The sequence below is a fragment of the Hypanus sabinus genome, chromosome 1 (genome assembly GCF_030144855.1).
Source record: "Hypanus sabinus isolate sHypSab1 chromosome 1, sHypSab1.hap1, whole genome shotgun sequence".
In the NCBI taxonomy this organism is placed as follows: Eukaryota; Metazoa; Chordata; class Chondrichthyes; order Myliobatiformes; family Dasyatidae; genus Hypanus; species Hypanus sabinus.
The window spans coordinates 128116472-128138546 of NC_082706.1; the positions used below are offsets into that span (position 1 = coordinate 128116472).

The 22075-nt window shown below is 39.3% G+C and overlaps 1 protein-coding gene across 1 annotated transcript in view; it reads left to right on the forward strand.

The window, feature by feature from the left end:
- rab12 (RAB12, member RAS oncogene family) overlaps positions 1-22075 on the forward strand; it is a 48797-nt gene that overhangs the window by 24431 nt on the left and 2291 nt on the right. Inside the window, exons 2-5 of the mRNA XM_059976125.1 lie at positions 7883-7943; positions 10323-10461; positions 17865-17954; positions 19544-19648. Of these exons, the coding sequence (XP_059832108.1) occupies positions 7883-7943; positions 10323-10461; positions 17865-17954; positions 19544-19648 (395 nt within the window). The remainder of the gene's footprint in view (positions 1-7882; positions 7944-10322; positions 10462-17864; positions 17955-19543; positions 19649-22075) is intronic.

Below are 22075 nucleotides of genomic sequence, written 5' to 3' on the forward strand. Positions count from 1 at the left end.
GGGCGTAGGAAAGGTTTTCATCTGATGACTCTTCCATGAAGGTCATATTTGTGCAGGTGTTGCACAGTAGAACAATGCACCAGCACTCCAGAGTCTGCTAAATCTTCCTGAAGGTCTTTTGCAGTCAAATGGGGGTTTTGATGTGCCTTTCTAACAATCCTACAAGCAATTCTCTCGGAAACTTTTCTTGGTCTGGAAGACCAACTTGACCTCTATTGTTCCTGTTAACTGCCATTTCTTAATTACATTACGGACTAAGGAAACGGCTACCTGAAAACGCTTTGCTATCTTATAGCCTTCTCCTGTTTTGTGGGCATCATTTATTTTAATTTTCAGAGTGCTTAATCAGCTGCTCATGGCTGCTGATTGTTGGGACAAGGTTTGAGGAGTCAGGGTATTTATAAAGCTTTGAAATTTGCATCACCTGGCCTTTCCTAATGATGACTGTGAACAAGCCATAGCCCTAACAAGCTAATTAAGATCTGAGACCTTGGTAAAAGTTATCTGAGAGCTCAAATCTCTTGGGGTGCCCAAACTTTTGCATGGTGCTCCTTTCCTTTTTTCACTCTAAAATTGTACAAAACAAAAATAATACACTAATCTTGCTTAAGATGTTGAAAAGAATGTTTCATCTTTAACTTTATGACTTTTGGAGATCAGTTCGTCTTCTACTCACTTAACTATTCACATAACAGAAATTTTGACCAAGGGTGCCCAAACTTTTGCATGCCACTGTATATTGTCTCATAAGAGATTCAGAAGATGCTGAAAATCCAGAGCAACAAACATAAAAATGCTGGAGGGACTCAGCAGGCCAGGCAGCATCTGCTGATGTTTCAGGCTGAGACACACGCCATCAGGACTTGTGAATAATATTGAATACTCTGCGGATGTAATTTGTTGCATCCTACACCAGAGACTTGAGAGCTTTGCCATATTCTGTAACAAGCTGCAGAGAGAGTTAGATGAAATCATTGAGCAACCATGTGGGTCTGTGACAATAAGCAATTTGTTTATGCAAATACAGCACAAATATAGTTGTTGGGGATACTCATTATCTCAGTGATTTGCTGGTGGAATTCTTCAGGAAATGAGGAGTCTGCAAAGATAATCTGGGATTGTAATGATAATCCAATATCTATCAATGAGGTTGACAGAGCTCATCCTGTATTGATTCAAAGCTTTGCACACTCTGTCCTTTTCTTACCAAACAGAAAGACTCAAGTTCACGTGAAGTTTTTAAGAAATTACAAAACACTTCAGAACTAATGAAGTCGAAAGTACATTGCAATGTAGAAGATGTTCAGCTGAGCTACTGCATATTAATTCCCTGTGCAAGTACTGCAAGGTCTCTGCTACTCGAAGAGTGATCTGGTTCAATGCTGATGATTTTGACCTTGTTACAATTTTCTCCATTCGGGCTGTTATTACTGCTTTGAGGGGAAATGTAAAAGTAATTTATTGGAGTTAGCTGCATCTGATGGCCATTGGGGTTGTGTATGTGCCATCCATTTTCCAGACTGACTTTGTAAATAGCATCCAGTTACAGCAGATGATGGTAAACACTGTTCCTTCAGCATGGTGATAAATTTAGTCATAGTCTATAATGATAAAAATAATACAGGATGTCGCTATAATGTAATTAAATAGTACTGCTTATTGAAAAAATAAATTCACTACCTTAGGTAGTCCTTAAGCATCAAGAATACATTATTTTTATCCCAGTTTTGTGGGTTTTGAGGTGTCTGTTGGAGACCAATGTGGGAATTGTTGACTCTTCCACAGATAGGGCAGGGAGTAACCAGTGGTGCAGGTGAGTGGTTAAGTTTGTGAGATGATGCACTTATTCCACAACTTGTACAACATTCCTGTGTACTCTCAACACACGGGCTTGAGGTTCTCCATGCCATCCTAAATGCTCCTTGCACTGTAAATGGCTTCAGGAGTTAGGGAGGAATGATAAATTTCTTCAAGCTCTATAGCACACATTGGTAATCGCTGTGAGAGCTCAGAAAGGAATGTCCATTTCAGGAGCCTGGTGTAGGATGTGCAAATGATGTGGTCTCTGATGACCAATAAACCAAATTGGACACTGAAATGAAATCTATGCAGTTCCAGACAGGATGCATTTAAATCTCTGTGTTGTACCTTTGCCTTGTGAATTGCTGCAAAGAATTTCAGATATTAAATAAACTTTCAGAATAGATTATTGTGGAGGCAGAGTCATTACTTATAATTAAAGCAGAGGTTTAATGTCGCTAATGTTGACAGGTTCTTGATTAGTAAGGGTATAAAAGGCTACAGGGAGAGGCAGGAGAATGGAGTTTAGAAGGATAATAAATCAACCATGATTGAATGATAAGGCATATTTGATGGGCTAAGTGGCCAAATTCATGTATGTCATATTATTAAAATATTAAGTCACTTTTTTAATTATGCCTTTGATTCACACAATGGTATTCATAAGAGTTACAATTTTGTATTTTTTCAGCCAATTTGAATACGATTGTGATTTTTTTTTACTTGCTTCATTTCAAGACAGACAGACATGCATACTTTATTGATCCCGAGGGAAATTGGGTTTCGTTACAGCTGCACCAACCAAGAATAGTGAAGAAATATAGACTATAAAACCATAAATAATTAAATAATAATAAGTTAATCATGCCAAGTGGAAATAACAGGAATGAGGCTGATGTGTAGTTTCCACTGTGCTAAAAGTACGGAAATGAAGAAATTGAGATATTATCAAAATAACCTTGGTGATCTTTTGCAGTACCTCTTATAGATAGTATATAGCGCATGCATGAGCGTCAGAAGAGTTCAGTGCCAGTGCTACACCCATCTGGCTTCAGCCTCTTTATATTATAGAAGCATTATAGGATCAGAAGGTGAGATACCAGCTTGTACAATTACCTTGATGTTATTCAGAGTTCAAAGATAATTTATTATCAAAGTACGTGTATGTCACCATATACTACTGAGATTTTGTTTTCTTACAGGCATTCACAGTAGAACAAAGAAATACAATAGAATCAATGAAAAGCTACACAAAAATAGTGACAAATAACCAATGTGTCAAAAAAGACAATACAAAAATAATAGTAATGAATAAATAAAACTGAGAATATGAGTTGTCGTGTCCTTGAAAGTTAGTCCATAGGTTGTAGAAGCAGTTCAGAGTTGAGTTGAATGAGGTTGTGCTGGTTCAGGAGTCTGATGGTTGAAGGGAAATAACTGTTTCTGAATTCAGTGGTGCTCACTTCTGTATCTCCTGCCCCTTGACAGGAGCAAGAAGAGAGCATGGCCTAGATGTGTAAACGTAAATTTGCCGGATCAAATAACGACAGCACAGAAAGATCGCTACTTATCTTTTTCACAAGTTTATTTCTTCAAGCTCAGCTGGCGAGGGAACTTGGTCCCGACATCGGGGAGAAGTGTTCTCATTATCTGGCGGTTCAACAAGTTCACTGTTCGCCTGCCAGAACTGTTACAATTTATAAGGCCACCAATACAAAAGAACAATTAGTTTGATAAGCATTCCAGCCAAGTCAATGCACGATTGATACAAAAGAACAATCAGTTTGATAGACACTCCAGCCACCTTAATTAAAGAAAGGAATGTCCTACCTAGTTTGTTGGAGCCACAACTTAATTATAAAGATAAGAACATCCATCAAATTTATGCTTTAGTTAAGAAAGGAATGTCCTGTCTAATTTCTATCAGGTACTGCCTTTTGTCAAAACTAGGAGACATCTTATCTGGGTGAACCTTAACCCTTATCTTGCTCCAGAGAAAGCAGCTGTGAGACATCATTCAACCCCACTGCAGTCACAAAATACACATAATTGGTACTTAACCCATTATTTACAGGAATCTGAGAATCCCCCAATTCCCTTAAACTTTATCAGATGGTGCAGGTTGTTGACAATGGATGTTGCTTTCTTGTACTAGAGCTTCTTATAGATGTGCTCAGTGATGGGGAGGGCTTTTCCAGCAATGTCCACCACTATTATGGAGGCTTTTCCAATCTTGGGCTTTGGTATTTCCATACCAGGCCATGATGTAACCAGTCAGGGTACTGTCCACAGTGGCAGATTTCCATTGGTGCAAAGTTTTAAATGACATGCCAAATCTGTGCAAATTTCTAAGAAAGTACAGGCGCTGTTGTTCCTTCTTTGTAATGACACTTACGTGCTGGTCCCAGGTAGATCCTCTAATATGATAATGCTTAGGAGTTTGAAGTTGCTCTCTCTACCTCTAATCCCCTAATGAGGGCTGACTCATGGATCTCCGGTTTCTTCCTTCTGTAGTCAATAATCTGCTCTTTGGTTTATTTGCTTATTGTTCAAAACTACTATGTTGATATTTTAGCAATTATGATGTATGTGAAATTGCTTGGAGATGGTTTTTGACTTGTACATAGTATGGCAATTGTAATCTACCTCTTGACTGTTGATATGTAGGCTTCTTAAACTTAACATGAATGAGTCATGTTTTATTGACGTACTTACAAAAAGAGGTTTGGAATAGTTGCTGAATAGCTCCACTCCCAAGCATTATAATGGAATAAAGATCGTTATAAAATAGCTGAAGGTGGCTGGATTATGTCCCTCTGGAGCACTAACAGAAATATTCTGGAGTGATACTGTTTGATGCATTGTAACAATCTTCCTTTATGGCAGCACTGACTGCTCAGTGATTCCCCCCCCCCCCCCAAATTCTCAGTGTTTCTTATAACTATATAACAATTACAGCATGGAAACAGGCCATCTCGGCTCTTCTAGTCCGTGCCGAACGCTTACTCTCACCTAGTCCCACTGACCCACACTCAGCCCATAACCCTCCATTCCTTTCCTGCCCATATACCTATCCAATTTTACTTTAAATGACAATACTGAACCTGCCTCTACCACTTCTACTGGATGCTCATTCCACACAGCTACCACTCTCTGAGTAAAGAAATTTCCCCACGTGTTACCCTTAAACTTTTGCCCCCTAACTCTCAACTCATGTCCTCTTGTTTAAATCTCCCCTACTCTCAATGGAAAAAGCCTATCCATATCAACTCTATCTATCCCCCTCATAATTTTAAATACCTCTATCAAGTCCCCCCTCAACCTTCTATACTCCAAAGAATAAAGACCTAACTTGTTCAACCTTTCCCTATAACTTAGGTGCTGAAACCCAGGTAACATTCTAGTAAATCTTCTCTGTACTCTCTCTATTTTGTTGACATCATTCCTATAATTCGGTGACCAGAACTGTACACAATACATGTTTAGTGGTGGCAGCTTTATTGATGTTGGGTGCAGGTACCATATCGAAGTGCCTCATTTGTATTACTTGAGGGTAACTTTGGTGCTAATTTTAATTTGCTCATATATCTAAGCAAGTTTTGTATGGTTTCCCATAGGTGTTTCTTATAGAAAAGTTTCTCTTTTGCAATGAGTGACATAGTATTGTTGCTGTCTCTCAATGACTGAGAACTGGGTTCATCCGGACCTTGGGTGTAGTGTGTATGAAGTTTGTCAGTTCTCCCATGACTGCGAGTTTCCTGAGAGTGCTCTGGTTTCCTACCAACGCAATGCAGGTACATTTGTTAATTGGGCATTGTAAGTTGCCTCTTTATAGGTGAGTGTGATAGTATTTGGATGTGTTTGATGAAAAGATGGGTTAAAAACAGATGGAATTAAATAACGTGTTAGTCTAAATGGGTGCTTGATGGTCAGTGCAGACTCAGATGGCCAAGCTGCTTGCTTCTGTCTCTGTCCCTCTGACCTAAACATTTGAAATAAATAGAGTAGCTATGAAGTTGTACAATTAAAAAATATATTAAAGCAAACATTTCAAGTTTGAAACTTTGATACATAGTAATTTTATTTGTTTCTTGGCTATTTTGTAACAATTGCACGTTCCTCCTGGGTTTCAGTTGGGTTTATATCTCCAGCTATGGGTACTCATTTACTTCAGGATACCGTAATTATTCTGCAACACATGCATCATATTTTTTTAAAACTTCTGTATGAAAGCTGTTTTTCAAAATGGATTTGCAAGTTATTTTGGAAGTTACATTTGTCACAAAGCAAATGAAATTCAAGGTGGACTGAAAGACAAATTATCAGCCTGGAAGAGAATGTACTTGTCCTGGTGATAAATGTGACAAAAGTTTAATCAACTTTCATAATAATAGAATGCAGTGGAAGTAAAGCTTGCAAACAGTCTGCTAGTCAGCTAGTAAATCAGTAAGGTAAGCAGTGTGTCAATATAAGATAGTTATTCCAATTCTGAAATAAAACCACCTTCCTCTCATCTTAAGCCTACGCCCCTAGTTGCAGACACATCTGTCATGGGAAACTGGCTTTCTATCCTATGTATGCATTTTAATAGCTTTATATACCTGTATAATGTCACTTTTCAGCCTTCTTTGCTCCAGAGAAAAACAGATCCAAGTTGAAAAACTCTACTCATAACTAAACCTCCAAACCAGGCAATATTCTTGTGAATCTTTTCTGAACCCTCTCAAGCTTAATCACCTCCTTCTTGATTAAGCTGATGTGATTACTGTGATCAGAATTGCACACGGTATGCCATGGGAATAAGTAAATTTCTTGAACAGTCGTAACATGATATCCCAATTCTTGCAGTCCACGCCAATCAAAGCCATTGCGGATGAAAGAAAATGCACACCTTCCTCAGTGCTCTTTCCACCTGTGTCGCCACTTTTAGTCAGCTATCACAAGGTCTAAGGTCAATGACAATTCCCAAAGCCCTGCTATTTACTGTGTATGTCTTGTCCTGGTTTTATTTGCCAAAATGCAATGCCCTGCACTTGTCTGAGTTAAGTTCTGTCTGCCATTCCCATGCCCATTTGATCTAATTCCTGTTGTAACCTTCATTCGCCTTCACTCTCCACTATACTACCAATTCTAGTGTCATTTGTAAATGAATTACATTCTCATCCATTTGCAGAATTACCTTCTCATTGCATTCTCTTAAGATAGGAGCAGAATTAGGCCATTTACAATATATATGACAACAACAGAAGACCCAGCACTGATCCTTTTGACACCCTACTGGTTATAGGGCTCTGTCTGGGAAAACAATCCTCTCATTACCACCCTCTGACTCTTTTCACCAGCCCAAGTTTCGCTCAACATAAGATCCCTTGCAATCTAACCTTCTGTAACAGCCTACCATGCAGGACCTTGTTAAAGACCTTGCTAAAGTTCATGTAAATAAAATGTATCACCTTTTGCCTTCATCCCTTCAACAAAAAACAAATATTTTTTAAAACAAGATTTCCCACACATAAACCTGTTAACTATCTTTATTCAGTCCTGCCTTCTATATACAAGATCCTGTTATATCCACTTTTTCACATTACAAGACTTCCATTTCAACTTCCTCTGTAATGTTGATATCACTGTTACTTCACATGAAGTCACTAGCTTCCACATCCTTCTCCATGGTTACTAGTTCAAGTTTATTGTCATCTGACTGTGTTTGCGTGTGTATGTATATAGATATATATATATATATATATATATATCTTTCTTTTACTGCCATATCCATGTAATGCACTTGTAGTATGTTGTAATCTGTTAGAAAAATGTTACTAAAATATTTAAAACCAAATATTGTGTTCATTTTATATACACACGTGCACACACACACACACACACACACACACACACAAACAGAAAATTACAGTATCCTGGGCAGCTATCTTTCCCTGTCCTTTTCCTATAATATGAAAATTAAGCTTTTACAGAATGCTATGTATCCTGTTGGAAATGTTTGCTTTTTGCTTTTGAATTCAAATTTGGATTTGCTTTTGCTGCTTATTCCTCCTTTTTCTTTTGCTGTATTTGTTTATAGGTGTTGATTTTAAAATCAAAACAATAGAGCTAAGAGGGAAGAAAATTAGATTACAAATCTGGTAAGTGAACAACTCATTTTGAGTTTCTTGTTACCCCTGACTTGAAATTTCACTTGCAATCTCATCCTTGGCATGGGCTGGTTTTCCACTTCTGGTAAGGATCTGCTATTATTTTTTGAAGTTTTGGACCCAGTTGAAATTTCAAAACGTCGTGCAAAGGCTGCATTTTTAACAATGTTGATTTAATCTTGATTTTTTTTTACCTTTTCAGCCTGCAGTGCAATTGTTCTTAAAATAAAATTTTCAAAACTTTAGTTTTGTTGTTACCTTAGCTTGATAGTGGCTACTTTTGTCGTCTGACAGAGCCAAGCAAGACACAAATACTGAAATAACCTTGGACAGTTGTTTAGTTTTGTTCACTTTGTTCCCAACTTCCTTTACTGGGCTTTTAACATTGTTTCTTTATCCCAGGATGGTCAGCCCACTGTTAGATCACTGAGTGATTCATTTTGTAATTGCCTTAACAGCACCTCTAATCAGTGACAAGCCTAATTCACTCTCTGTTCTGGTCCCCTTGGTGTGACATATGGCATTTTTACTAAAGCAGATTGGCATCAGCTTGTAGTGCAAGAATTTGAAATGATAGCTTAAAATATTCAATTGGTGTCAATCCTGCTAATTAAAGTATCTTCATTCATTTTTCTAAGCTGGAAAGCGGTGTTAATTCATGCCATGTAATTCCAATGATCGGATAATGCATTTGACAAACTGTCTTAATATTTTCAGAGTATAAACCACCTGTGCCAACATTGAGTGTTACAGGAAATTTCCCTTGGTCTTATTTAACGTAAAGCCTTTAATAAGCCTGTAGGACCGCTGCTGCTGTGTGTACTAATATATGGTACGTAGGATTTCACTATTTCTAAACTACATCTGGCTACCATACTGTCCCATCAGTGAGAAAGAACAATGGAGATGTGACAGATAGTCTGTGTGAGACACATGGTTTGTCAGTTGTCTTTGTTTTCATGAACTCTTGTGAATGATAATAAAAAGCTTACTAACACTCCACTCCACTCCACCCCACTTCCCAACAGGATTTTGGCTTTGGATTGCAGCACTGCTCTGGAATTCCTTACTCATCCATAGTCTCCAGTTAACAATAGTCTAATTTCTAACTGTCTGTGTGTTCTCATCCCTCATCTGTGTGACTCTTTAAGATATGGCTGCGAGAGGCTGGCAAATAGTAGCACTGTTTCTGCTGGAGCATGCGGAGGTAAAATGTATTATTTTATTCAAACTGTATTGTTTGGTTTTATTTGTGATATGACTTGTGGTTATTCATCTGCCTCATCGGATGCTACAAAGTTACAAAACTATTTGGACTTTTAACCAAAATGGGTAGTAATACATAGTGTTTCAGCTCTTTTAATAGAATCTGATAAATTTGACCCAGGAAGGTCATTCAACCCCTCAAGTGTGCTGGTCAATAAATAGTTGCCCTTCTAATTCCATCTTCTACAGCAGGACTGAACTCTTGTAGTTCATGACTCTTAAGTACAGATGCAAATATTCTTTTAAATGACTAACTTCTACTTTTCCATCTCCCTTGTGAGCCTTGACCAACTTTTTTTTACTCTTTTGCTAGGGAAAATCAGTTTTATTTGTAAATTTTATATGCCTCAATTAAATCTCCCAATCACCACTATTTCAAACAAAACAGCCCTAGCTTATCCAAACTTTCATTGGTTAAAATTTGGCAGCATCCTTGTAAATCTCTTTTGTGTGTTCTATATCCAAATTCAATCTTTCCTATAATGTAGTTATTAGAAATGGGTATATTATTCTAGTGTACCTTCACAGTTGTAGTATAACCCATCAGCAATAAATGGCATGCCTCTGCAAATAAAGGAAAACAAATTTGTCTTTTTAACCATATTATTGAATGATCATACTGTCGTTAAGAATACTTGGATATACATTCAAAGATGCCTTTGTTCCTCCACAAAGAATATCTGGTCATTTATTATGTACTCTGTTGCTTAGTTGAACCTCACTAAGTCATTGTCTCATACTTTACTAAATTATATACGGCCAGCCTCTTTCCTATCTAACTTTGTTATTTATAAGTAAAGGTTATTTGGGTATTTGTAATAATTTAATCAAAGCAAGTCTATACAACTTTTGACAATGTATTCAATTACCTTTATTTTTTAATGTTCCTTGCTTAAAAGGCTGACATTTATCAGCTAGGTTAAGTACTTTTTTTGACCAAGGTTATTTTAATCAACCCACTGCATAAATCTCTATTCGAGTCCTGGATTACTAATGTAACTAGGTGGCAGGGGGAAAAAAAAACAACTGATTGGACATGTAGGTGCTTCATTGTGTCAAAGTTTTGAATATTCTTAACTTTTTAAAATCACACTTTTTCCTCAGGGATACTGCAGGGCAGGAGAGATTCAACAGCATTACTTCAGCATACTACAGGAGTGCCAAAGGAATTATCTTGGTATATGACATTACAAAAAAAGAAACATTTGAAGATGTACCTAAATGGATGAAAATGATTGACAAGGTAATGAAATTGATATTGTAAAATTTGTAAGTTTTCAGAGAATTTGTAAAAGTCCAGTATCTATTTTGGTTGAATCTGACTTTTATATGCTTTGTTTTGTTTGCTTCCAGAAAAATTTTTGGTCTGGTCTGTTAGCAAACGTGTTTGTTTCACTTGGGCACGAAATGATAATACCATTAGAAACAGGAGCAGCATTAAGCCATTTGACTCACTGAGTCTGCCTTGGCATTCTATCTCCAAATAACCTTTGGTGCTTGTTTAGCCAAGAATCTTTCAATTACCACCTTAAATATACCTAATGACTTGGTCTGCACAGTTGTCTGTGGCAGTGAGTTCCATAGGTCACTGCCCTCTGGCAAAAGAAATCTTTCCTCATTGTTCTAAATGGATGTCACTCAATTCTGAGGCTGTGCCCTGTGGTCTTAACTGCCCCACAATAGGAAACATCTTATCCACATTCACTCTATCTAGGCCAGGGGTCAGCAACCTTTACCACTGAAAGAGCCACTTGGACCCGTTTCCCACAGAAAAGAAAACACTGGGAGCCGCAAAACCCGCTTGACATTTAAAATGAAATAACACTGCATACAACGTTTTGTTTTGCCTTTATGCTATGTATAAACAAACTATAATGTGTTGCATTTATGAAATTGATGAACTCCTGCAGAGAAAATGAAATTACATTTCTGCATGCAACAAAAACATTTTGAACTCCGAAAAAAAGACGTTGGGTTGAAGGTTACTTTTAAGTAAAATACTCAACGTCTATTTGAGTCCTTGTATTTATGAAAAACGCCAAACTTAAATTTGCCGCCAGCAGCAAACCAAAAATAACGTCAGCCAGCTGTCAGCCTGAAAAATAAAAGGACTATTTCACTGAACAATGAAAACATATGAATATACTTAAAATAATAGGCAATTAAAATATTTATCATCCTTGTTCAGGTTGACTCACACCTGACAATGCAGTCGTATTCAGTAGGGATGGATCGATGCTTAGGGGAGTGACCGGGAAGGATAATGTGTTTTTTTTCCTCTCTGAACTCACAGAAGCGTTTCCCAAACGATGTTTGCATTGCGATGATTGCAGAATGTAAATACTCCAAATTTATCATGTCGTGACCTTGTTTGAACTCTCTCAAATTGGGGAAGTGAGACAATGTGCCTTTCTGTAAATCTCTGGCAAGCAACGTCAACTTGCGCTCGAATGCCAAAACATCCTCCAACATGTGCAGGGCTGTACGTCCTTACCCCGTTGAAGAGCTGTGTTCAGCGTGTTCAGGTGCGCTGTCATGTCTACCATGAAGTGTAGCTTTTCCAGCCACTCTGGCTGTTCCAGCTCAGGAAAGTTGAGCCCTTTGCTGCCCAGGAAAGTTTTCACTTCTTCCAGACACGCGACAAAGCGTTTCAGCACCTCCCCTTTGGACAGCCACCGGACTTTGTTGTGCAGCAGGAGATCAGAATATGCGCTTTCCAGCTCGTCCAGTAACAAACGGAATTGACGGTGATTTAAACTTTTTGCCATTATTTTATTGACAATCTGAATGACAACATCCATTACTTCTGTGCATTCCGGAGGAAATGTTTGAGCGCACAGTGCCTCTTGGTGCAAGATGCAGTGAAAAGTCAGCAGCTTTCTGTCCAGCGACTTCTGCAGTAAAGCCACAAATCCCTTGTGCGTTCCCGTCATATTCGGCGCCCCATCAGTAGCTACTGACACCAGATGGGTGGTCTTTATTCCTTTGGCTCTTAAACAATTCAAGACAGCCTCACAGATGTCCTCCCCCCGTGTTTGGTCTTTTAGAGGTATCAACTCAATCAGTTCTTCCTGTGGCCCGGCAGAGTTTACATACCGGCAGAACAACGCTATTTGTTCAATATCACCTTTGTCTTTAGACTCGTCACAGGCAATCGAGTAGGCCACAGCTGAATTGATGTCTTTAATTTGCTGTCTTGTGATGTCTTCTGCCATTTTTATGGTTCTGTCTTTGACAGTCTTTGCAGAGAGGGGCATATCCCTGATTTTTCTGCACAATTTCACTCTTGTTTTTAAAGTCCGTGAATAGATGTTCTGAAATCTTAATGAAAGATTCTTTTATATATTCACCATCTGTAAACTGCTTCCCGTGCCTGACTATTTCCTGAGCGGCAATATAACTGGCGTATGTCGTTGATTTTCCAGACTTCATCCATTTCTGGAAATGATTTTTGCTCAGATCAACCTTCCGCATCAGTTCCGAAACGGCTTTTTTTCTCTCATCTCCATCCGGATATTTTTGAGCAAAGGCTGCGTGTTTATTCTGGAAATGCCTTGCGACATTTGACTTTTTGTTGTTTGCTAGTTTCTCATTGCATATTAAGCATACCGGTAAACCAGTCTCGTCAACAGTGAAAGCAAATGAATCTGTCCACGTATCATTAAACGTTCTGTTTTCTTCAGTCACTTTTCTTTTTTTAGAATTCTCCATAGTTGGCTTACCTTGGATCGAAAAATTAAAGAAATCGCGCACTGGCGGGTGTCAGGTATTGGCAGTGGTGACGTATATTAATAGCGATAAAAACACGTTGTAGCGGTGTGCTCACGCAGTCAGTAAACTGCAGTCGAATAACTTTATTCGAACTAAACAGCCTTGCTTTTAAGCCTCCCTCAACCCAGCCCCCATGGACGCAGATGCTGCAAAAGACGCGTACTCACAAACCCCCGTAGGCTATCTCCCTTAGCCTGAATGCTGGCTAATTGTGAGCCGTTTCGGATGTGCCAGGAAATGTGTCGCCACACTTAGATTGTACAAGATCACCATAATCTTCAAATTTAGAATTACATTTCAAAAGCTAACAAACTAACATAAAATACATTTTAATTAAATACTGACCAATTATTTCCCAAAGTCACAGGGAGCCGCAGCACAGAGGTGAAAGAGCCACAAATGGCTCGGGAGCCGCAGGTTGCCGACCCCCGATCTAGGCTCTTCAGTGTTCAATAGGTTTCAGTGAGATCCCCACTCATTCTGCTAAAGTGCAGCAACTACAGTCCCAGAGCCATCATATGTTAACCCATTTTTCCTTGGGATAATTCTAGTAAACCTTTTCTGGACCCTCAATGTCAGCACCATTTTTTCTCAGATAAGAGACCCTCAACTGCTCACTATACTCTCAAGTATGGTCTGATCAATGCATTATGAAGCCTCAGTATTACATCCTTGCTTTTGTATTCTTCGCCTCCTCAAATGTATGCTAACATTACATATGCCTTCTTTACTGCTGACTCGTGCTGCAAGTTAACATCTATGGAATCCTGCACAAAGACTCCCAAGTCCCTTTGCACCTTAGAGTTTTGAATTTTCTCCCCATTTATAAACTAGTCCAGGCCTTTAATCCTTTTCCATAGTGCATGACCATGCACTTCCATAAAATATTTTCCATCTGCCACTTTGCCTATTTCCCCCAATCTGTCCAAGTTATTCTGTAGATGCCCTGCTTGCTCAATGCTACCTGCCCCTCCACCTATCTTCATATCGTCTGCAAACTTGCCACAAATTCATCAATTCCATCATCCAAATCATTGACATATAATGTGAAAAGAAGTGGTGCCAACACTGACCCCTGTGGCGCACTTCTAGTCACTGGCAGCCAACAAGAAAAGGTCCCCTTTATCCCATCTTTGACTCCTGCCAGTTAGCCAATCTGCTACATGGTTAAGCAACAGAAAATCTGCAGATGCTGGAATTTCAACAGATTTCTCAAACAAGGTTTTCCCCTTACAGAAACCATGTTGACTTTGGCCTACAAATACCCTGAAACCTTATTCTTAATAATGGACACAACATCTTTCCAACCACTGAAGTCAGGCTAACTGGCTTATAAGGTCCTTTCTTCTTCCTCATTCCCTTCTTAAAGTGGAGAGACATGTACAATTTTCTTGTCCAGAAGACATAGGAGCAGAAATAGGTCATCCAGCTCATTGGGTCTGCTCCACCATTCCATCATGGCTAATCCCAGATCCCACTCAACCCCATACACCTTTGATGCCCTGACTGATCAGGAAACTATCAACTCCTGCCTTAAATATACTCACAGACTTGGCCTCCAGCACAGTCTGTGGCAGAGCATTCCACAGATTCACTACTCGTTGGCTATAAAAAGATCCTCCTTACCTCTGTTTTAAAAGGTCACTTCTCAGTTTTGAGGCAGTGCCCTCCAGTTCTGGATATCCCCACCATAGGAAACATCTTGACATTCACCCTATCTAGTCCTTTCAACATTCGGTAGGTTTCAATGACATCCCGTGCATTCTTCTAAATTCCACCGAGTTGATGCCTAAAGCTGCTAAGCTCTCCTCATATGTTAACCCCTTCAATCCTAGAATCATCCTCTGGAACTACATATAAATATAGAAAACCTACAGCACAATACAGGCCTTTTGGCGCACAAAGCTGTGCTGAACATGTCCTTACCTTAGAAATACCTAAGCTTACCCATAGCCCTCTATTTTTCTAAGCTCCATATATCCATCCAGGAGTCTCTTAAAAGACCTTATTGTTTCCGCCGCCAGCCCATTCCATGCACTCACCACTCTCTGCGTTTTATATTTTAAAAAAACAACTTAACCCTGACATCTCCTCTGTACCTACTTCCAAGCACCTCAAAACTATACCCTTTCGTGCTGGCCATTTCAGCCCTGGGAAAAGCCTCTGACTATCCATGTGATCAGTGCCTTTCATTATCTTGTACACCTCTATCAGGTCACCTCTCATCCTCAGTTGCTCCAAGGAAAAAAGGCCGAGTTCACTGAACCTATTCTTATAAGGCATGTTCCCCAATCCACGCAACATCCTTGTAAATCTCCTCTGCACCCTTTCTATGGTTTCCACGTCCTTCCTGTAGTGAGGTGACCAGAATTGAGCACAGTACTCCAAGTGGGGTCTGACCAGGGTCCTATATAGCTGCAACATTACCACTTGGCTCTTAAGCTCAATCCCACGATTGATGAAGGCCAATGCACTGTATGCCGCCTTAATGACAGAGTCAACCTGCATAGTAACTTCGAGTGTCTTATGGACTCTGACCCCAGGGTCCCGCTGATCTTCCACACTGCCAAGAGTCTTGCCATTAATGTTATATTCTGCCATCATTTTTGACCTGCCAAAGTGAACCACTTCACACTAATCTAGGTTGAACTCCATCTGCCACTTCTCAGCCCAGTTTTGCATCCTATCAATCTCCCACTTTAACCTCTGACAGCCCTCCACATTATCCACAACACCCCCAACCTTTGTGTCATCAGCAAATTTACTAACCCATCCCTCCACTCCTTTTTCCAGGTCATGTATAAAAATAACAAAAGAGTAGGGGTCCCAGAACAGATCCCTGAGGCACCACACTGGTCACCGGACTCCATGCAGCATTTGACCCGTCTACAACCACTCTTTGCCTCCTGTGCGCAAGCCAGTTCTAGATCCACAAAGCAATGTCCCCTTGGATCCCATGCCTCCTTACTTTCTTGATAAGCCTTGCATGGGGTACCTTATCAAATGCCTTGCTAAAATCCATATACACTAACACGAGGAAATCTGCAGATGTTGTAAATTCAAGCAATGCACACAAAATGCTGGTGGAACACAGCAGACCAGGCAGCATCTATAGGAAGAAATGCAGTCGACATTTCGGGCTAGACCCATCGTCAGGACTACATCTATGGCTCTACCTTCATCAATGTGTTTAGTGACATCCTCAAAGAATTCAATCAGGCTCGTAAGACACAACCTGCCTTTGACAAAGCCATGCTGACTATTCCTAATCATATTATGCCTGACTAAATGTTCATAAATTCTGCCTCTCAGGATCTTCTCCATCAACTTACCAACCACTAAAGTAAGATCCACTGGTCTGTAAAATTCTGCCTCTCAGGATCTTCTCCATCAACTTACCAACCACTAAAGTAAGATTCACTGGTCTGTAATTTCCTGGGCTATCCTTACTCCCTTCCTTGAATAAGGCAACAACATCTGCAATCCTCTGGAACCTCTCCCATCCCCACTGATGATGCAAAGATCATTGCCAGAGACTCAGCAATCTCTTCCTTTGCTTCCCACAGTAGCCTGGGGTACATCCCATCTGGTCCCAGTGATTTATCCAACTTGATGCTTTACAAAAGCTCCAGCACATCATCTTCCTTAACATCTACATGTTCAAGCTTTTCAGCCCACTGCAAGTCATCCCTACAATCGCCAGGATCCTCTTTTTGTAGTGAATACTGAAGCAAAGTATTCATATTCTGGAATTCTCTGCAATAACAACACATCGTTATTGATATGGGGCCCAAAACTGTTGACAGTGTTCCAACTGTGGCCTGAGTAGTGTCTTATTAAGCCTCATAATTTTCTCCTTGCTTTTATATTCTATTCCCCTTGAAATAAATGCCAACTTTGCATTTGCCGTCTTTACCACAGTCTCAACCTGTAAATTAACCTTCTGGGAATCTTGTACAAGGACTAAGTCCCTCTGCGCCTCCGATGTTTGAACCTTCTCCCCATTTAGATAAATCTGTACTATCGTTCCTTTTACCAAAATGCATTATCATACATTTCCCAACACTGTATTCCGACTGCCACTATTTCTTGCCCATATTTCCAATTTGTCTGTCCTTCTGCAGTCATATTGCTTCCTCAGCACCAGCTATCCCTCCACCTATCTTCATATCATCTGCAAACTTTGTCATAAAGCCATCAATTCCATTACAGTATCAAAATCTTTGACAATGTGACAAGTAGTGGGCCAACCTGAAAAGGCCCCCTTTATTCCCACTTGCTGCCTTCTACCTGTCAGCTATTTCTTTATCCATGCCAGTATCTTTCGCCATGGGATTTTATCTTGTTCAACAGCCTCGTGTGGCAACTTATCAAATGCCTTCTGAAAATCCATGTAAATGGCATTCACTAGCTCTCTTTTGTCCACCCTGCTTGTTACTTCCGAGAAGAACTCATAACGGATTTGTCAGGCAAGATTTCCCTTTACAGAAACCATACTGACTTTGACATTTTATCGTTGGTCTTCAAGTACCTCAAAACTTTTGTTGCCTGACATGCTGAGTTTTTGATTTGTTTCTGAGTTGTTCTTATTTCAAATTTCCAGAATTCTATGCTAAATTAGGTAGGGGATTAAAATATTTAGGATCATGGCAATGATAACTTTGCCCAAGTGTCTTCCCTCTGCTTGCAGGATTAATGATTGAGTTACTAAAAATATTTTTTGCTGGAAAGAAAGTGCAATTTTACTAAGGTTCTGATATTGCTACTTCTGGAATTATTCATGTTTTTCACCAAATATCTCAAGTGTTAGTCCATCTATACTTCACGGTACCTTCTAACTGCTGGTAACTGTTTTTTTAATTTTGTGTTTCACAGTATGCTTCAGAGGATGCAGAGCTTCTGTTAGTGGGAAATAAGCTAGATTGTGAAGTTGACCGAGCAATTACTCGTCAGCAAGGAGAGAAGGTAAGAAATAATCAAGAAATAGAGTCATCTCTTGAAGTAGAACTTTGAATAATAATAACATCCAAATTATGTTGTGAGAAGCTCTTTTTCAGACTGTAACAGTAAGGAGTTAGTCAGTCTCTGGTACTTGGATAGCAAAGATTGAGTAGGTCAACTTCGTGGAAGGTTGAGGAAGGCTTTTTGGCTAATTGGATCAAGAGAGGGAGTTTTTTTTTAAGTATTCTGGGACATTCATCTGGTTATCTCTTTATTGTGTGATATACATATCTTAAAAATAACAGTGCTTCGTCTTTCTGCACTGTTAAGATGCAAGACCTAAGACGAGCAGAAATAGGTCATTTGTCCCATTGAACCCTCTCTGCCATTCAATCATTAATCACTTGGTCTCCACAGCTATCTGTGGCAATGAATTATACTGATCCACCACCTGCTGGCTGAAGAAATTCTTCCTTATTTCTGTTCTAAGGGGACATCCTTCTATTCTGAGTCTGTGCCCTGTGGTCCTAGACCCTCTCACTCCATATCCTCTCCATATCCACTCTCTTGGTCTTTCAATATTCTACATTTGCATTTTAAGTTATATTGCAGACAGTATTTTGACATCCTTGGAAGTTTTGTACAAAAAATGATCTCGCTGAAGTGTACAAAATGATTAATGTTCTACTATTCTAGCTGTCCTTCATTGTTGTATTAGCTTTAAAAGTTACTGTTGTCTGATTCAGCATACTGCATGTTAAATCAATCCATGGCATTTCATGGAATATTCCTCCTTGCTGCATGCATTGTTTTACCTTTTCCACTTCTATCTAGCAGAATTCTGAATAAGGTACTCATTCACACTTTATCCAACTTATACCCTGAATCAGGTGCCTCATAGTCTAATGTTGATCTATTAAAAGCACTGTACATTGCATTCTATTTCAAAATACATACAATTTATTTTATTCTCTTAGAAATCTAGAAGTTTCATGATATTCTATTATCAGACATGATGAAAGAATGTGATGGGGAAGAGGGTATTGGTACCATTGCAGTTGTTAATGGACAAGTCAGCATCTGTATAGATCCTGGGACATGAATTTGAAACCAAACCAAAGGAATTAAATTCGGGTAATTGATTCATCTATTATCAGTAATAATCAAAAAAAGTTGCTGAATTATCATAAAACATCAGTTTCATTGATATCCTTTGAGGAACAAAATCTGCTGTTCTTAAATCAATTTGGTCCACATATTGCTATTGTAATATGATTTATTCTTAACCCCTCCATTGTGAAATCATTTGGTGGTAAATAATGAATGCTGACCCAAGAATGGCATCCACGTGCACTGAAGTAAATGCTAGAGAGCTTAATTCCAGTTTTTAGGATCAATGTTAGTCAGATCAAGATAAAATAATTTTACAGCAAAACTCATCTGTAATTCATTCTTTTTCCTCCTTTTTCTGATCTGCTCTGTGCAGATCTGTAATTTGCTTATAATGCTCCTTATCAAAATGCATATTCCCACTTCTAGTGAAATTATTCAAAGACCAAAGGAATATTTTTCTCCAGCTGCCTTGCTAAACATTTAATCTTCAATTTCCTCAGTTTGCCCTGCAGATAACTGGGATGCGTTTTTGTGAAGCTAGTGCAAAGGACAACTACAATGTCAGTGAGATATTTTTGAAGCTCGTGGATGACATTTTAAATAAGGCAAGTTCATTTTGAATGAAGAGCAAAGCTTTTAAACATCAGTCTACTGTTGTATTTATGGTCTTTCATGTGAATTTCAAGGCCAGTTGAGACTGTCACTTAAGAAGCTGGCAGTGTTGTATGGTAAAAACCATTCCTGACAGGACTGGTCGTAATTAGTTGTGGCAATTAAATGGAGGAGGAAACTTCATGAACATCTCCATCCAGGACATTGTCAGAGCCCAGCACAACTGGCTGTTGTTGATATCCTCTACATCATTAAATCCATTCATTAGTTAATACAGTTCACTTCATATGATATAGTCATAGAAAGATACAGCACAAATAAGCTGTTCATTTCACTACGTCTATGCCAATCATCCACCAATCATTTACTGTAATCCAACATTAATCCCTTTTCTTTTCCCCCCACTTTCTCATAAACTTCCCGGACTCTACACACAATATTAGGATATAGAAGAGCAGATGACCCAAAGAAAAGCCATGCAGTCAGATGACTGATATGAAATTCACACTGCTGACATCAGTAGTCAGGATTGAACCTTGGTCTCTCCCACTGCATGCAACAGCTTTACACTCTCTACTGCTGTAACCTTGCGTTAATACAACAGAAGTCATGAGTTCCATCAACATTCCAACTGTAGTGCTGAGACAATGTGCGCTACATTATTCTTGACTACGCCAATCCCATTTGCCCACATTGGACCTGTATCCTTCTTTCCCTTTCTAAGTTCCTGACTAAGTGCCCTTTTATGTGTAGAGTAGAAAGTGATTCCCTTACAACCTAAAGGCTGCCTACCAGCTCTCAAATTTTGCAAGTTTGAAGTAAATGTATTATCAGATTACATATGTATATGTTACTACATACAACCCTGCGATTCATTTTCTTGCGGGCACTCACAGTATATACAAAGAAACACAATAGAATCAATGAAAGACCACAAACACCAGTGTGCAAAAGACGACAGACTGCAAATGCAAAGAGAGAAAAAAGAGTAATAAACATTGAGAACATGAGAGGAGTCCTTGAAAGTGAGGCCATAAGTTGTGGGAGCAGTTCTGTGCTCGGGGTGAGTGATATTATCCTCTGGTTCAAGAGCTTGATGGTTGAGGGGTCATAATTGTTCCTGAGTCTGGTGGTGTAGGTCTTGAGGCTCCTGTACCATCTCTTTGATGACAGGAATGAGAAGAAAGCATGGTCCTCTGCCTTTCTGTGACAGCACTCCATGTAGATGTGCTCAGTGGTGGCTGATCTTGCATTCTGCCAGGGCCACTCACTCCTGACCTCCTTACACTATTATTTCAAACATGGGCAAAAGAGCTGAATTCCAGTTTACAGTTCCTCAGGTAATGTAGTACATCTGCACTAAAAGCAGCCTGGATAAGCAAAGAGTTTTCAAATGATGAGTATGTTCAGGCCACGAGTTTCTAGCAATGGAAGTCTCCAAACAGTTGCGAACCACCTTGTTTCCCCATCGACCTCCTATCTGAAAAGCTCTGTTTCGTACTGTAATGGAATGCTTTCAAATAGCTATATAGCAGCACCAACAGCATTAAAGAATCTCAGTACCATCCAGGCCTAAGCTGCTTATGTCTTTTGGTATACCATCCACATGGCCACCACATTCACACTGCAAACACAGTCTGTCTGTGTTATGACCCATAAGCAGCAGTTGATTAGGAGCAGCTTTATCAGCAGCACCTTCCAAACCCACAGTCTGTACTCTCCTAGAAGGGTAAATGTAGTAGGTGCAAGCTATTGGAAACAAACCTGCAAGTCTCCTGTTGGGTCACACATAATCCTGACTAAATACACACATATTTTTCCTTCATTGTTATAGACCACAGTCTTGGCAATCCTTGTATAAAAACACCGAACTGCCTTCAGCACAAGAACCACCTGATAACAGAAGGCAGCTTGTCACCACCATGTTAGGACAGTAAGGGATTCTGCTTCATTACATCATGAACTGACCGCAGTAATTGGGATTTTTGTATATTCCACATAAGGTGGGAATCCCAAAATTGCGGAAATAATTGACTCCTGCTGTTCGAAGCTTTGCTGTGTTTTGCAGCATTCTCCAAAGGAATGTTCATTCTCTCTGTTCAACAATTCCCTCTGATATACTCTTAAAATATACTGGTATATCAGCTCCTACAATTAATCATGTGCATCATTTAGTCTTTAGTGTTCTATTGAGTGCTAGTATATTGAGTAAAAATTTTACTTTTCCTTCCTGGCTTGCTATCTGAGATTTCCTCAATGTGTTGGGCTGCTGACAGGCATTCCGTCTGCTGGATGTATGTGATCACTTTGAACCAATGCCTGCCTGTAATCATCACTAGAAATTCTCATCCCAAATATTGCTAGATATCTGTGAATGACTTTTTCCAAGTTAACAAGAAGTGTCATTGCTTCAATGCTGT